A 16,025-nucleotide genomic window follows, 5' to 3' on the forward strand; every position below is an offset into this window, starting at 1 on the left:
CGGCCGGGCTCGCGGCCGGGCAGGCTCGGGGCCGGCGGCCTGCGGGTGCTGGGCAGCGTTCGCCGGGCTCCTGGCAGGGCTGCGGGGGCGGGCGAGACCCCGGGGCGCTGAGGAGGAGCCCCCGGGAGGAGCCCCGGGAGGAGGCGGCGCCCCGGCCGCTAACCGCCCCCGGAGCTGCCCTCCTCCTCCTGCTGCAGTCAAGGAGAGATGCGCGCCGACACGGGTCCGCGGCCACCCCTCCCTCAGGGCCCTGATCGCCGAAAGGGACCCTGGTTACTCAAACACCGGGACAGTCCTGACTTCCTTCTCCCCGAGTGTGTGTGTGTGTGTGTGTGTGTGTGTGCGTGCGCGTGTGCGTGTGCGTGTGCGCGCGCGCATCCCTTCGCATCTCTCCTTTTGAAGAAGCTCTCACGTCGGATGAGGGCTTGGTTTAGGGGACGGGTTCTGTGGACGTGCCATCCAGCCACTAAACTCCGTTTCCACAGGTCCCCAGCCTCCTGCAGCCTGCCCAGCCCAGCCATGGCCAGCGAGAGCTCCCCCCTGCTGGCCTACCGGCTCCTGGGGGAGGAGGGGACCCTCCCTCCCAATGGCGCCGGGGGACCCGGAGCCGCCTCGGCCCGCAAGCTGTCCACCTTCCTGGGCGTGGTGGTGCCCACTGTCCTGTCCATGTTCAGTATAGTCGTGTTCCTGCGGATTGGTGAGCAAGGGAGGAAGGGGCAGAGGCTAGGGACGGTCCCCGGTACCGTGGTCACACGGAGGGGAGGAGCAGGCCCGTGTCGCCTGGCCTGTGGCTCTGCTGTCGACCTCTGCCACCCAGGGGCTGGGGGAGAGCCGTGTGGCCCGACCCACGTGACCTGCTTTCTCCCCTGCTCAGGCTTCGTGGTGGGCCATGCTGGGCTGCTGCAGGCCCTGGCCATGCTCCTGGTCGCCTACATCATTCTGGCACTCACGGTCCTGTCGGTCTGTGCCATCGCCACCAACGGCGCCGTGCGAGGAGGCGGGGCCTACTGTATCCTCCTGCGTCTGGGCTGGTGTGTCCTCAGGGTCTGGGGGGGAAGGGGCTCCCACCTGTCTGAAAGCAAGCCAGACGTTAGAAATGGTGAGTAGCTGGACAAGATGGCAAGGGTGGCCGGCGTGCTGTCGTCACGGCTGTGCCGCTGTCCTCAGCAGTCAGTGAGTCAAGGGGAGGCTGGCTGTAGCTCAGCGGTAGAGCCTTGCCCAGCAGGCAGAAGCTGGGGTTCCAGCCCAGTCCTTTCCCGCTCGAACAGCGGCAGCACCGCTCAGTGGCAGTCACAGATGAGGAGAGGAGAGGCCCCGTGTGGAAATGCCCCTCGTCCCAGACCTGGGAGGCGGAGGATTAAAAGTCCAAGGTTATCCTTGGCTACAGAGCGAGCTCCAAGCGAGCTCCAAGCCAGCTCGGGCGGCTAGTGGAGAGCTTGTCTCAAAACAAGGGAGTGCGGGGCCTGGTGACGCACGCCTCTTGTCCGGGCTCATCTGCTTCCAGCTCATGAGCTGGAAGCCAGTCAGGGCTCCGTGAGACCTTGTGTCTAACTCGGAGAGTGAGGAGGAAGAAGAGAGCAGGGGTAATGGCTCGGGTGGAGAGCTTGCGGGCGTGGGGCAGCGAAGCAGGTCACGATCTCCGCAGACACCAGACAGAGGTGCCGGGAACAGGCTGGCGTTTGCAGGAAGGTGAGCTGGTGGAGGCGACTCGAGGCCCCTTCCTCTGTTTCGGTTTCTCTTCCCTTAACGCTCACCCTGCTTCTGCTTCTCAGTCATGATCAGCAGGACCCTGGGCCCGGAGGTCGGCGGCAGCATCGGCCTCATGTTCTACCTTGCTAACGTGTGCGGCTGTGCCGTGTCCCTGCTGGGGCTGGTGGAGTCGGTGCTGGATGTCTTCGGGGCCGGTCCGTGCTCCCTCGCCCTGTCCTGGGTGGTGCTGGGGCCTGCAGGGCCTGGGTTAGGGACTCCTGTCTCCCGAGATGGTCTGCCCCCAGTGTGGGCATGCAGACAGCCGAGCGCTTCTCGCCGTCCCTGGCACGTCCAGCCTGCAGCCCCCTGGCCGCGTGTGGCCGCCCGTGGCCGAGGATGGCTGGAAATGCTCCCAACGCAAAATGTAAACCTGCTTAAAACGTTAGATTCTTTTTTTTTTTTTTTTTTCTGGGTGTGGTGACACAAACCTGTGATTCCCAGCACCGGGAAGGCAGAGGCAGGGGGATCTCTGTGAGCTCAAGGCCAGCCTGGTCTACAAAGCGAGTCCAGGACAGCCAGGGCCACACAGAGAAACCCTGTCTAACAAAACAAAGAAGAAAAAGCTCAGGTTTCCAGACTGCAGATAGCAGATAGGCTTGAACCCGCCCTCCTGTCTCCTCCCCCCAGTGGTCAGGTTACAGGCGTGCGCCGACTTCTGTTTTGAGCGCTGGGATTCCAAGCGTGCGCCCTGCGCCCAGCTGCCCTGCCCGACACACGGTCCTCCAGGCCTTTAGGCTACCAGCTGAGCTATGGACTGTGTGTGTGTGTGTGTGTGTGTGTGTGTGCACGCATGAATAAGTGTGTATACGTGAGTGTGTGAGTGTGTGAGCCATGGCCTTGCTGTGGGGTCAAGAAGACAACTTGTGGGAATTGTTTTATTTCGCACATGTGTGCCCCGGGCACTGGCCTCAGCTTGTCACAGTTGGCATGGGTATGTTTACCCCGGCCACCCATCGTCTTGTGAGATTTAAAACAACCTTTGTTCTTCGGGCAGTCTCCCGAGCAGGATTTGCCAGTGACGAAGGCATTGCAAAGTGGAGAGACTCGGGGTGCCTGGTTCTGGCCACCAGCCTGCTGCTGTGTGACTGGCCGCAGCGGGACTGGTACCCGTCGGGGAGGGCAAGGACGGGGGCACACGCGGAACAGGGCTGTGGGCGAATGGCCGGTGGGCAGTCAGCCGGGCTGGGAGTCTCGGCTCGTTCTCTTAGCTCGTCCCGCTTCCTTCCCAGATGTCACGGACTCCAGTACGCTCCGGGTTCTGCCTCAGGGCTACGGCTGGAATCTGCTCTATGGCTCCGTCCTGCTGGGCCTGGTGGGCGGCGTGTGCACGCTGGGCGCCGGCCTCTACGCCCGCGCCTCCTTCCTCACCTTCCTGCTGGTGTCCGGCTCGCTGGCGTCCGTGCTGGTCAGCTTTGTGGCCGTGGGACCCAGAAACGTCCTGTTGCCTCCCCGACCCGGCACCAACGGTTCTGCTGGGTCACCCCGGTCCGGGCACTTCACCAGCTTCAACAGCAGCACTCTGAAGGACAACCTGGGCGGTGAGCTGACATTGCAGGGCTGGGCCAGGGTGAGAGGTGGGCCTCACACCCCAGGAGGAGGCCTGGACAGACGCAGCAGTTAGGAGAAGTTAGGAGAGCCGCTGCCCGTGCTGGCAGCCCCCAGCTTCAGCGGACATGACCACATTTGCTGGCCTCCGTGCACCTGGCACACGTACTCATAGCAGAGTACACAAATAAGCCGTAAAGACCCGGAGCCCTGCAGGGCTGTGTGGTGGCCCAGTCGGCAGACGCTTGCTCCCTCAGAGCCTGGGCTCCACTCCTGACCACATACGCCACCCAGAGTGGCACAGGACTGGGACTCAGCACCCAGGAGGCAGGGGCAGGCCGATCCCTGTGAGCTCGAGGCCAGCCTGGTCGACAGAGGGAGCCCAGACAGCCAGGGCCACACAGAGAGACTCTGCTCGAAAAACAAAGAGAGAGAGAGAGGAAGGGCTGCTCAGGGTTCGTTGAGCAGAGACGCGAGACCTAACCGAATTCTGATGGGAGCGGCAAAGGCCTGTGAGAGCGTGGGGAGGAGGTGACGGCCCCACGGGGCTTGGGCTGTGGGGGGTGGCGGGAGGTGTGGGTGAGGAAGAGGAGCCCTGAGGCCTTCCTCCTCAGCTGGCTACGCTGAGGACTACACCACAGGCGCCGTCATGACCTTCGCCAGCGTCTTCGCTGTCCTCTTCAATGGCTGCACCGGCATCATGGCCGGCGCCAACATGTCGGGTGAGAGTCCGCTCGTGGGGCGGTGGCCCTGAGAGGCTGGCCCACGCGGGGGGGGGGGGGCGGCAGATGCCGCCCTGAGAGGCTGGCTGTGATGGGGTGGGGGGGCGGCAGGTGCCGCTCTGAGAGGCTGGCTGTGACGGGGGAGGGGGGGTGCAGGTGCCGCCGTGAGAGGCTGGCTGTGACGGGCGGGGCTGGCCCTCTGCCCCTGTCCTCCAGGGGAGCTGAAGGACCCCAGCCGGGCGATTCCGCTGGGCACCATCGTTGCTGTGGCCTACACCTTCTTCATCTACATCCTGCTCTTCTTCCTCTCCAGCTTCACCTGTGACAGGTTTGTGGCGGTGGGAGGCGGCACGCCCACTGAGGCCGGGCGTTGGGACAAGGAGGTGCTGGGGTCGCCACAGGCTGCCAGGCAGCTTCCCAGCCTGTTGGGGTGGAGACAGTTGGAGACATTTCTCCCTTTGGTGCTGTGGGGGAGGGGTGGTGGGGCGCACACCTGTGCACAGTGCTCGGGAGGCAGAGGCAGGCGGAGCTCTGAGTTCGAGGCCAGCCTGGTCTACAGAGGGAGTCCAGGACAGCCAGGGCCACACAGAGACCCTGCCTCAAAAGGAAGGAAGGAAGGAAGGGGGGAGGGAGAGAGGTATGTCTGTGTATGGGCACTGTACTGTCAGGTACCGTCTGACTCTGTCTCTCTTATTCTTTTTTTTTTTTTGAGACAAGGTTTCTCTGTGTAGCCCTGGCTGGCCAGGAACACACTTTGTAGACCAGACTGGCCTGGAACTCACGGATATCCTCCTGCCTCTGCCTCCCGAGTGCTGGGGTCCCGGGCGGCACCACCAGGCCCGGCTTCTTGAGGCAGGGTCTCTCGGAACATGGCGGCCCTGTTTGTTGTGTGTTTTGTAGCTGGACCGGTAGACAGCGGTTTCCTCTGTGGTCACGACTGTGCTTGTCCCGTGGGCGCCGAGATCCAAACTCAGGTCCTCACGGGTACAAGGAGGCTGTCTAACCGCTGAGGTGTCTCTCCAGCCCTTGGCTGTGTTTTCGAGGCATGAATTTCCTCTGTACCCAGCTGGCCTTGACCCTGACGCCACCCAGTCCTGCCTGCACACACGTGTGTACCGTCAAGCCTGGCCTAACCTCGTTTCTTTTCTGTTGGGACACAGGGTCTTACCCTGTGGTCGGTCCTATGCTCCTAGCAGCCCTCCAGCCTCAGCGGAGTGCTCGGATCACAGGTGTGAGTCGTCGGGCCATGCTCCGGGACCTAGCGTCTTTTGTCTGCGCTTGAGACAGGGTCTCACCTAACCCAGGCTGGCCCCAGACCCCCTGTACTGGCGGTTCTCAGTCTGTGGGTCACGACCCCCCCAGGGTGTCCCCTTTTTCACAGGCGTCGCCTAAGATCATCAGAAAACACAGATATTTACACCACGATTCATAACAGCAGCAAAACTATAGTTATGAAGTAGCAAAGGAAATGACTTTACGGTTGGGGTCGCCACGGAAGGAGCGGTCCTGAGGGGGCGCTGCCCTGTGTGTAGCCGAGGCTGGTCCAGAACGTGCCACCCTCCTGTGTGTGTTCCCTGACCTCAAGGGTCGCGAGGCCCTCCTGAGCAGCCGAGGGGGCACCGTGGGCGCCGCTGACCCCGTCCGCCCTCCCTCCCGCCAGGACGCTGCTCCGGGAGGACTACGGCTTCTTCCGCGCCATCAGCCTGTGGCCGCCGCTCGTGCTGGTCGGCATCTACGCCACGGCGCTGTCCGCCTCCATGAGCTCCCTCATCGGCGCCTCCCGCATCCTGCACGCCCTGGCCCAGGACGACCTCTTCGGTGTGGACCTGTGGGCTTGCGCCGGGGCTGTCCCTGCGCCCTCCGGCCCACGCTGACGTGTCTGTGGCTCTCTTCGCACAGGCATCATCCTGGCACCCGCCAAGGTGGTCTCTGGAGGGGGCAACCCCTGGGGCGCCGTGCTGTATTCCTGGGGCCTGGTGCAGGTGAGTACCCCCCCCCCGGGGGGGGGGGGCCCCGTGCTCAGCCGGCAGCCCAGGACCTTAGTTAGAGCAGCGCTGCCGCGAGCCGCACTCGGAGCCGGAGGCGAGGGAGGGAGGGGAGGGAGGGACTGAGCGCGAGCCCTGAGCTGTGCAGTAAGACCCGGCCTAAGAATAAGCAAGCCTGCAGCTTGCGGAGGTCCAGCCGGCGGAGGTCCCGGGACTGCCGAGAGGCAGGCCAGCCAGCCGGGGAAAGACTGGTCTGCCAACAGTGCCCGCCACTCCTGCGGGGCCCTGGCTCTTCTCTTCACAGGCAGACAGGCTGTGGAGGGGCCTCATCTGTACAGCAGAGTGGCGGGACCTGACCCGCCCGCCCGCCGGCTCCCTGGCGCCGGCTCCCGGCCCTGCGCTCCAGGCCTGGCCACGCTTCATCAATGATTGGGTTTTGCAGTCCCGGGGACTGAGCCTAGGATCTTACGCAGACCGAGTCGAGTCCTCTACCCAGACCCTCCTTCTAGTTGTGTTTCTTTTCAGACAGGGTCTTTCTGTGTCGCCCAGGCTGGCCCACAGCTCCTGCCTGTCCTCCTGAGCTCTGGGCATGCCTTGACACTTTGTGCACTTTGACCTTCCTTGGGTACAGTGGTGCTTTGTGGAGCTTTATAGAGGGCACCTTGGCACCTTCTTGGACACACAGATACGGCAGCGCGGTGAACCGACGTCCTGGATTTGTTTTTATAGTTTTGTCTTTTTGAATATAAGCACGGTCTCAGTATATCAGGCTGGACTTGAACCTCTGACCTCCCGAGTGCTGGCACTACAGGTGTGCCTGCGGTGCCATGCCCGCTTTGTGTGGCACAGGGGATGGCACAGGGCTCACAGCATGAGGCCAGCGTCCTGCCAGCTGAGTGAGGTCCCCAGGCCTGCAATGACACTGTTTTTTTTAACAAGGTCGATGACACTGTTTTTAACAAGCACAACCCGTGAGAGCCGATTCCCTCCTTCCTGTGTGTAAACCCCAAGGACTGAAATCGGGTCACTTGTTTTGTTTTTATTTTTATTTTGTTTTATTCGAGACAAGGTTTCTCTGTGTAGCTTCGATTGGCCTGGACTCACTGTAGACCAGGTGGCCTCGAACTCCCAGGGATCCGCCTCAGCAGCAAACACGCGCTGAGCCATTTTGGGAACCTTGGAACCATCTTGGCTCTTTCACCTACTGCCCCCCCTCTCTCCCAGCTGGTGCTGCTGGCCGGGAAACTCAACACGCTGGCGGCTGTGGTCACCGTCTTCTACCTGGTGGCCTACGCGGCGGTGGACCTGTCCTGCCTGAGTCTGGAGTGGGCTTCCGCCCCCAACTTCCGGTGAGAAGTCAGATGCCTCAGAGGGAGGACGAGGGAAGGACGGAGCCTCGGGCGTCGAGGGCAGGGCCCAGGCCGAGCCTGAGCAAGCTTCTTCCCGCCAGCCCCACCTTCAGCCTGTTCTCCTGGCACACCTGCCTGCTCGGGGTGGCCTCCTGCCTGCTGATGATGTTCCTCATCAGCCCCGGGGCCGCCGGCGGCTCCCTGCTCCTCATGGGCCTGCTGTCCGCGCTGCTCACCGCTCGGGGAGGGCCCAGCAGCTGGGGCTACGTCAGCCAGGCCCTGCTCTTCCACCAGGTTGGGGCCTGGGTGGGAGGGAGGGAGGGGCGGTCCTGGGAGGCTCCTGCCCCCCCCCAGCACTGAAGGCCGAGTGCTCCCTGGCAGCCCTTGCCCCCCCCCAGCACTGAAGGCCGAGTGCTCCCTGGCGGTCCTCCCTGCCACCTGTGCATGCTCTGCAGGTTCGGAAGTACCTGCTCCGCCTGGACGTCCGAAAGGAGCACGTGAAGTTCTGGCGGCCGCAGCTGCTGCTCCTGGTGGGGAACCCGCGGAGCGCGCTGCCCCTGCTGCGCCTGGCCAACCAGCTGAAGAAGGGGGGCCTCTACGTGCTGGGCCACGTCACGCTGGGGGACCTCGGTGAGCGGGGCGGCGCGCCCTGGCCTTCCTCTCCCGCCTCACAGGCCGCCCGACTCTGTCCAGACTCAGGCTCGCTTTCAGTTCCAGGAAGAGTAACTGACTTAATTTATAACAGTCAGGATGTTGCTGACCCACAATGCCCCTCCCTGGGGGATGCTAGGCAGGGGCTACACCACTGAGCCACACCCAGCCCCTCACTGGGGGATGCTAGGCAGGGCTACACCACTGAGCCACACCCCAGCCCCTCACTGGGGAATTCTAGGCAGGGGCTCTACCACTGAGCCACACCCCAGCCCCTCACTGGGGGATTCTAGGCAGGGGCTCTACCACTGAGCCACACCCCAGCCCCTCACTGGGGAACTCTAGGCAGGTGACCACTGAGCCACACCCCAGCCCCTCACTGGGGGATTCTAGGCAGGTGACCACTGAGCCACACCCCAGCTCCTCACTGGGGGATTCTAGGCAGGAGCTCTACCACTGAGCCACACCCAGCCCCTCACTGGGGGATTCTAGGCAGGTGACCACTGAGCCACACCCAGCCCCTCACTGGGGGATTCTAGGCAGGGGCTCTACCACTGAGGCACACCCCAGCTCTAGTAAAGAGTAAATGAGCTTGGCCAATAGTTGCTCTCCCCGCTGCCCGTCTGTCTGTCTCCATTGCCGTCTCTCTGCCTCTCTGTCTCTCTCTCCTGTTTTTGGACTGCTGAGGACTGAACCTTTAACACACTGGGCCAACACTTCACTCCTGAGCTATACTGCGGGTCCTTGTTTCTGTAGCACCTCCCTGTGCAGTGGCCTTGAACTTGCCATCCCCCCCGCCTCAGTGCCGATGGCCGGGAACAGCACCTCCCGTCTCTGTCTCCACAGACTCCCTCCCGGCGGACCCTGTGCAGCCACAGTACGGCGCGTGGCTGAGCCTGGTGGACCTGGCCCAGGTGAAGGCCTTTGTGGATCTGACCCTGTCCCCGTCGGTGCGTCAGGGGGCCCAGCACCTGCTGCGGATCTCGGGCCTGGGTGAGCTGCTCCTCCTCCAGCCCCTCGGCCGCCTCTCCCTCTCCACCCCCGCCAGATGGTAGATTGCCAAGGAGCTCACTGCGGTGTAGATAAGACGGGGGTCAGAGATAACAGCCGGCGCAGCGTCTCACTGGGGATGAGGCGCAGACGGCATGAGGCTGTGGTGGCTTCATTACGGTCAGCCAGGAGCCGGTGGCCCAGCCATTGATCCTCGCATTTGGGAGGCAGGGGCAGATGGATCTCTGAGGCCAGCCTGGTCTACACAGTGAGCCCATGATGGCCAGGTCTGCACAGAGAAACCCTGTCTTAAAAAGCAAAACAAACGAAGGTTACATATAAGGTGTGTGTGTGTGCGCGCGCGCGTGCGTGCAAGCGTGCCACACTGCACGTGCAGAGCCCAGGTCCCTGTCTTCCATGTGGTCACTAGAGAGCGAAGCCACAGACATCCCCAGCTCCTGACTCATGTCCCGGAGCTCAGGCTGGCCCAGGGTCTCTGCTGCTGAGAACGACCTTGAACCCCGCTCCTCCCATCTTGGGGTTACGTGTGCGGCACCACGTGGCTTCCGGAAGTGCTCGCTAGTTAAGAGCTGGGGGCACTTCCCCTCCCTCTCCTCTCTCTTTCTCTCCGGAGGAAAAATTAGAGAGGTTTTGGGCTCTGGAGAGTATTTTTCCAAGGAAGGTGAGAGAATCATCCGAGCCTTAGGCTGCTCCATTAGCACAGCTTCTGGCCAACTTCCGAGTGGGCCTGACCCTGTGCCGCTGAGAGCCGGGAGCTGGGGTACACTCAGGAAACAGGCAGCCGCACGCCAGATTCAGGGGAAGCCTGACCGCTGCAAGCGGAGGCGGGCAGCACAGGCTCCGTGCAGGGAGGCCGGGCCAGGCCGGCGCTCTGCCCCGGGAGGCCAGGACATGGCTCCCGCCTGCAGCCCTAAGCTGGAGTCTCAGGCAAGAATTCCAGGTCAGGCTGGCGCCCTCGCAGACCCTGGCAACGGCAAACGAGCAGGAAGGAGTAGGAGGGGTCCCGTGTCACGGAGGGTGCTGGAGGGTGTGTGGGAGCCATGCTTTCGGATAAACGGAATGTTGCCAGTGCTGTAACTCTTCCTGTCTACCACGTGAAGTTAGGCAGGGGCTCTACCACTGAGCCACACCCAGCCCCTCACTGGGGGACTCTAGGCAGGGGCTCTACCACTGAGCCACACACTAGCCCCTCACTGGGGAATTCTAGTAATAGTTCAATTCTAGTGATATAGTAAAACTTTAGAGCTAAGCTCAATCTTAGCTTTTTTTTTTTTTTTTTTTTTTTTTTTTAATTTTTTAGCTAGAGTTTCACTAAGTTGCCCAGTAAGACCCTGATTTTGAATGTTGTTTTGTTTGTGTGTTTTTGGCTTGAGACAGGGTTTCTCTAGGCTGTCCTAGAACTCACTCTGTAGACTCACAGATTCCCCTGCCTCTGCCCATCTGGGTCCTGGGATTAAATGCGGGCACCAGCCCTGCCAGCAGAGACCTTGAACTTGAGATGCTCCTGCCTCAGCCTGCCACGCAGCTGGGGTCCCAGTCCTGCACCTCGGGCAGCTCGATCATTGCAAGGCCGGCCGCCTGGTGCCCGGCTCCTCCCTTCCCGCTCAGCCGCCCTGGATCCCGAGACCAGTGTCCTCGAGTGCGCACCTTCTCCACTGGCAGTCAGTCAGGCCACAGGGCAGCAGCATGGCTCCGTGAGAGCAGGGCCTGGCCCTCGCCGGGTCAGCTGACACAGTTCCCTCCTGCTGGGAGGTTTGGGGTGTCACTGCGCACCACTTACCGCAGGGCACCGGGGGCTCTAGCTTCTCTTTTCTGGGAGGGGGTCACTGTCCGAGGAGAGCTTACTCTGAGGAAGAGGACGACAGCAGAAAGGACACTGCGGGGCTGGGAGAGGGCGCAGCACTAAGGGACTTAGCTGGGCCCCCGGCGCCGTGTGGAGGCCGGCGATCCCGCCCAGCCGGCCCCAGCACCGGGAAGACCGCAGCGGGCAGTGCGGCCGGGCGGTGAGCTGCCCCTCAGTCAGGTGCGGGACTGGCAGCCGGCTCAGCTGGCGGCGTGAGAGCCTCAGGTGAACCCTGGGACACACCTACAGGCAGGGGTGAACTGACCTGCGCATTGATGCCCTCATGCATAACACGCAACAACAGTAAGAGTAATAATAATGACGGGAAAGGTAGACACCTCTAACTCCAATACTGGAAGGACGGGCAAGCAGCTTTCTGTGGGTTCTAGGCCAGCCAGGGGTACACAGCGAGACCTTGTTTTAAAAAAGGAGGCCCCAGAAAGAACACATTTTACATGAGGTGTCACTAAATTGTCTAGGCTGGCTTTGAACTCATTTTTCTTTCTTTCTTTGTTTTTTTTTTTCCAAGACAGCGTTTCTCTGTGTAGCCTTGGCTGTCCTGGACTCACTCTGTAGCCCAGGCTGGCCTCGAACTCACAGAGATCCGCCGGCCTCTGCCTCCGAGTGCTGGGATCACAGGCCACCACATCCTGCATGTGAGGTTTCTGAGGTGGTAGTATGGTGAGTTCTGGAGTAGCCTGGGCAAATGAGGAAAAGCCTGTCTCAAAACAAAACAGGCGCCTCTAACAGCTGTGGTCAGGAATCTGTGAGGTCACTCAGGTCACTGAGCTTGTTGTGAACCCAGCTGGGAAGCTCAGACACTGGCCTCCAGTGTCCGCAGACTCGCTCACCTTTGTGACACGGCCCGAGGCAGGCCAAGGCCTTCATTGCGTGGGCCGCAGGCTGGTTCCTTATCTGTGAGGGAGATTAAATAGTGCTTATCTCGGAGTCTGCCTCAGGGGTCAGATGGGGTGAGTGAGTGCGTTCTCCAGGATGTGGCTTCTGATAAGGAACCCAGACGCTTTCTGCCTCCTCTGGGCACCAGCCTGCCTACCGCTGTCCCTAGCTTGGCCAGAGGAGCTGCACAGCCCTCCTGTAGCTCCACCCGCATAGCGACCTGGACCTCACCAACCCGACTTTTGTTTTTCCAGACAGGGTTTCTCTGTGTAGACCAGGCTGGCCTTGAACTCAGAGATCCACCGGCCCCTGCCTACTGGGTGCTGCGATCAAAGGTGTGTGGTGCTGCCCCGCCGTGCTGCGGGCTTGAACGGCCAGGCTGTCTGATTGGGACAAGGAGGGCTGTGAGCTCAGCGGCAGCCTGGGCTCCACAAGTATCATTTCCTCAGCAGAGCTCAGCCTGACTCTCTGGGTTTCTGCTCCCTTCCTGGCAGGGACAGGGTCTAGCTCTGTAGCCATCAGCCTGCCTAGCACTGGGATTGTGGGTGGCAGCCATCTTGCCTTCCCAAGCCCTGGCTGAGCTGGGAGCTGCAGCACCTCCCCAGGATGCTGAAGCCCTGAGGTCCCGGCACTCCTTGACGAATACTAGAATCCCAGCACTGGGAAGAGGGTGCAGGAAGGTCAGGAGGCCATGGTGTGCCACACAGTGCCGAGCCAGCCCGTAGGCCCTTGTTTCCACGCGTCCCCCAGACAGGAAACTCTCCCAGTTGGTGCCTAGCCCGGTCCACACAGTAAAAGCCTGCCTCAGAGCACAGAAGCAAAACCCCAAAGAACGGCGGGGGGCGGGGACGGCTCGGCTGTGGCTGCCCTGCGCGGGGAGGCACGGGGTCCCCTCCTAGTTCCACCCCTCAGGAAGAAGCCCCGGAGGCATGTGCCGTGCAGACTGTTGTAGTCAGTGCGGAGGGAGACGGCCGAGTCTCGGCGACCTGCGCGTGCGTTCCGTGGGGCGAGGCCCGGCCTCACTGTCCTCCCGCCCGTCTCTCCCGCAGGCGGCATGAAGCCCAACACGCTGGTGCTGGGCTTCTACGACGATGCGCCGGCCCAGGACCACTTCCTCACGGACCCCGCCTTCTCGGAGGCCGGGGGCGCGTCCCCCGCCCTGAGCTCGCTCTTCCCGCCGCCGCGCGCGCCCGGGAGCCCCCGGGCCCTGAGCGCGCAGGACTACGTGGCCACCGTGGCCGACGCGCTCAAGATGAACAAGAACGTGGTGCTGGCGCGCGCCTGCGGGGCGCTGCCCCCCGAGCGCCTGGGCCGCGGCGCCTGCGGCGCGCCCCACCGCGTGGACGTGTGGCCGCTGAACCTGCTGCGGCCGCGCGGCGGCCCGGGCTACGTGGACGTGTGCGGCCTGTTCCTGCTGCAGATGGCGACCATCCTGGGCATGGTGCCCGCCTGGCACAGCGCGCAGCTGCGCATCTTCCTGTGCCTGCGGCCCGGGGAGGCGCCCGGCGCGGCCGAGGGGCGGCTGCGCGCGCTGCTCACGCAGCTCCGGATCCGGGCCGAGGTGCAGGAGGTGGCGTGGGGCGAGGGCGAGGGCGACGGCGCCGCGGGGCGGGAGGAGGAGGGCGACTTCGTGAACGGCGGCCGCGGCGACGCGGAGGCCCTGGCCCTGGCGAGCAGCGCCAACGCCCTGGTGCGCGCCCAGCAGGCCGCGGGGGCGCCGGGGCGCGGGGAGGGCGGCCCCGCCCCCGCGCTCACCTTCCTCTACCTGCCGCGGCCGCCCGCCGACCCCGCGCGCTACCCCGCCTACCTCGGCCTGCTGGAGGCGCTGAGCCGCGACCTGGGGCCCGCGCTGCTGGTGCACGGCGTCACCCCGGTCACCTGCACCGACCTCTGAGCGCGGCCCGCCCGCCCGCCCCGTCACCGGTGCCTTGAGCAGAGGGGCTGGCCTCTCTGTGCCTCCAGGCTACCTCGGCGCCCGCCGTCCGCGGGCTGCTGTCTGTCCTGTCCTATTTTTCTAACTACTGACCATCAATAAAAGACCGAGCGCTACGGCTGGTGCAGCGCGGCCGCGGGGGGGGGGGGGGCCGCAGATTAGGGTTTCGGGGACCACGTGACCCTCCCCAGGAATGCGGTGACGTCAGGGGGCGTGGTCGTCTCCAAAATTGGGGAGGAAAGGGGGGAAAGCCCGAAAGTTTCTTTGCCCGGAAAAGTTTCTTTGCGAGAGTCCCGCCCGGGGCGTGGGGAGGGGAGGGGGTCCGGGCCCGCGCGTGGGGCTCTGGCCTCAGCCGTCGCGGACCATGTCGGGGCCCACCTGGCTGCCCCCGAAGCAGCCGGAGCCCGCCAGAGCCCCTCAGGGGCGGGCGCTTCCCCGAGGCGCCCACGGAGCAAGTAAGTGTCGGTCCTCGCGCCCGGGGTGGGGGGCGCCGCGGGCCGCCCTCCCCGAGGCCCCCGCGCCTGCCCCGGCCGGAGCCCCGACGCGCGGGAGGGGGAGGCGGCCCGCGGCGCCCGCCTCCAGCCCTCTCCCCTCTCCGTCAGCGCCCCAGCCTCACCCCAGGGTCAGTTTCTGCCCGCTCCCGCCCGAGCACTGCTACCCGCCTCCGGGGGCGCCGGAAGACCGGGGCCCCCCCTGGGTGGGCTCCCACGGGGCCCCGCAGCGCCTGCAGGTGAGCGCGGGCGGCGAGGGCGGCGAGGCGGGCCTGTGCGGGCGGCGTGATCCGCATTGTGCTCCCTGCTCTGGCCCTGCCCCAGGGGCTCCCTCCGGACCGGGCGGCCGTCCGCCCCGCAAGCCTGGACGCCGAGATCGATTCGCTCACCAGCATGCTGGCGGATCTGGACGGGGGTCGAACTCACGCCCCTCGGAGGCCAGACCGGCAGGTGGGCCCCTCTGGATTCTGGCCTCAGCCCGTCCTCCTCTCTCCCCACTCCTCACTCTTGGCAGCTGGTGACCACCTGGCTGGAGGGGTCACGAACTGCCTTCCTGTCCGGCCTTGCCCGTGGGAGCGTGTGGAAAGTCCTGGCCTGGGGCCCCCTTGACACGCGCGGGTCCTGGATCTGGCCTTACCGACGGCTTCTGCATTGCTGTGTCCCCAGGCTTTTGAGGCCTCTCCACCCCACGCTTACCGCGCAGGCTCCGTGAAGCCCAGCGGAGGGGCCGGCCCGACCCCCGCGCTCCCAGCCTCGCCCTACGGCGGACCTACGCCGGCCTCCTACGCTACCGCCAGCACCCCGGCCGGCCCGGCGTTCCCTGTGCAAGTGAAGGTGGCTCAGCCTGTGAGAGGCTGCGGGCCGCCCAGGCGGGGGCCCTCTCAGGCCTCCGGGCCTCTTCCAGGCCCCCACCTTCCTCTGCCAGGCCGAGGTGAAGTCTGGGGGGCTGGCTACAGGGGCCACCGTGAGCCGGGGCCGGGGCCGGGGCTCGCAGGAGGAGGAAGAGGCGGCGGGCCCGGGCCTCAGGTAGGCCGGGGCTCGCGGCGTTGCCAGGGTGGCATGGATGCTGAGGGACTCTCTGTTTTTCGGGGAGCTGGTGTAGTTGGCGGAGGGCTTGTCAGTGTGGGGAGTCCCAAGGTGTGGTCCCAGAACCTTGTAAACCAGGTGGTGGAGAGGCAGGGGGTGAGGGTCGCCTTTGGCTACAGGAAGGCATTCCAGCCCAGGCCGTCTCGAGAATAAGTAAGCCAACAAACCATTCCTGGTTTTAGTTCCCAGAGGTCAAGGGTCAGGCTGGCCACAGGGGAGGAGCAGGGCATCTTTCCTCCAGCAGCTCTCAGGGCTGTTCTGGAGGTGAGGGCCGTCCCGGCAACCCCCGTTCTCACTGTAGGGCCCCTTAAGCCAGCCTCCGGAGGAGGAGCTGGAGAGGCTGACCAAGAAACTGGTGCACGACATGAGCCACCCGCCCAGTGGGGAGTACTTTGGTGAGCCCACCAGACCCGCTGGGGAGGATGGGAGGGAGGAGCCGGGTCTGAGCACTGACCTCCTCCTCCTCCTCCTCCTCCTCAGGTCGCTGTGGCGGCTGTGGCGAAGACGTGGTTGGCGACGGGGCCGGCGTCGTGGCCCTGGACCGCGTCTTCCATGTAGGCTGTTTCGTGTGCTCTACCTGCGGGGCCCCGCTCCGAGGCCAGCATTTCTACGCCATGGAGAGGAGGGCGTACTGTGAGGGCTGCTATGTGGTGCGTGACCTGGGGGGGGGGAGGGCCTAGACCGAGCATCCAGATCCCGCAGGCCGGCCATCTAAGGGGGGCAGACAGTCAGGGGCCATCTAAGGGGAGCAGACAGTCAGGGG

General features: G+C 64.1%; 3 protein-coding genes across 7 annotated transcripts in view; 2 read left to right on the top strand and 1 right to left on the bottom strand.

Annotated features, from left to right (window-relative positions):
* Positions 1–521, bottom strand: part of Ephb4 (EPH receptor B4) — a 27,557-nt gene extending 27,036 nt beyond the window's left edge. The window contains exon 1 of the mRNA XM_055606674.1: positions 468–521. Coding sequence (XP_055462649.1) covers positions 468–521 — 54 coding nt within the window. The remainder of the gene's footprint in view (positions 1–467) is intronic.
* Slc12a9 (solute carrier family 12 member 9) lies at positions 27–13,801 on the top strand. Its single transcript, XM_055606680.1, has 14 exons — positions 27–223; positions 486–697; positions 875–1,009; positions 1,773–1,904; positions 2,979–3,287; positions 3,909–4,016; positions 4,233–4,344; positions 5,677–5,834; positions 5,916–5,998; positions 7,226–7,350; positions 7,452–7,644; positions 7,806–7,980; positions 8,848–8,994; positions 12,802–13,801. Exons 2-14 carry the CDS (start codon positions 520–522, stop codon positions 13,644–13,646), a joined length of 2,700 nt encoding a protein of 899 aa, XP_055462655.1. The 5' UTR covers positions 27–223; positions 486–519; the 3' UTR covers positions 13,647–13,801.
* Positions 13,802–13,840: 39 nt separating this feature from the next.
* Trip6 (thyroid hormone receptor interactor 6) overlaps positions 13,841–16,025 on the top strand; it is a 3,789-nt gene continuing 1,604 nt past the window's right edge. The window contains exons 1-6 of one of the 5 annotated variants that reach the window (XM_055606683.1): positions 13,841–14,140; positions 14,288–14,415; positions 14,501–14,626; positions 14,843–15,202; positions 15,564–15,657; positions 15,743–15,912. In XM_055606683.1, coding sequence (XP_055462658.1) covers positions 14,050–14,140; positions 14,288–14,415; positions 14,501–14,626; positions 14,843–15,202; positions 15,564–15,657; positions 15,743–15,912 — 969 coding nt within the window. In that variant the 5' untranslated portion in view covers positions 13,841–14,049. The remainder of the gene's footprint in view (positions 14,141–14,287; positions 14,416–14,500; positions 14,627–14,842; positions 15,203–15,563; positions 15,658–15,742; positions 15,913–16,025) is intronic. The other 4 variants (XM_055606681.1, XM_055606685.1, XM_055606686.1 and 1 more) reach the window with 4 other exon arrangements.

Source organism: Psammomys obesus, unplaced genomic scaffold (genome assembly GCF_907164565.1).
Source record: "Psammomys obesus unplaced genomic scaffold, mPsaObe1.curated_primary_1811, whole genome shotgun sequence".
Taxonomy (NCBI): Eukaryota; Metazoa; Chordata; class Mammalia; order Rodentia; family Muridae; genus Psammomys; species Psammomys obesus.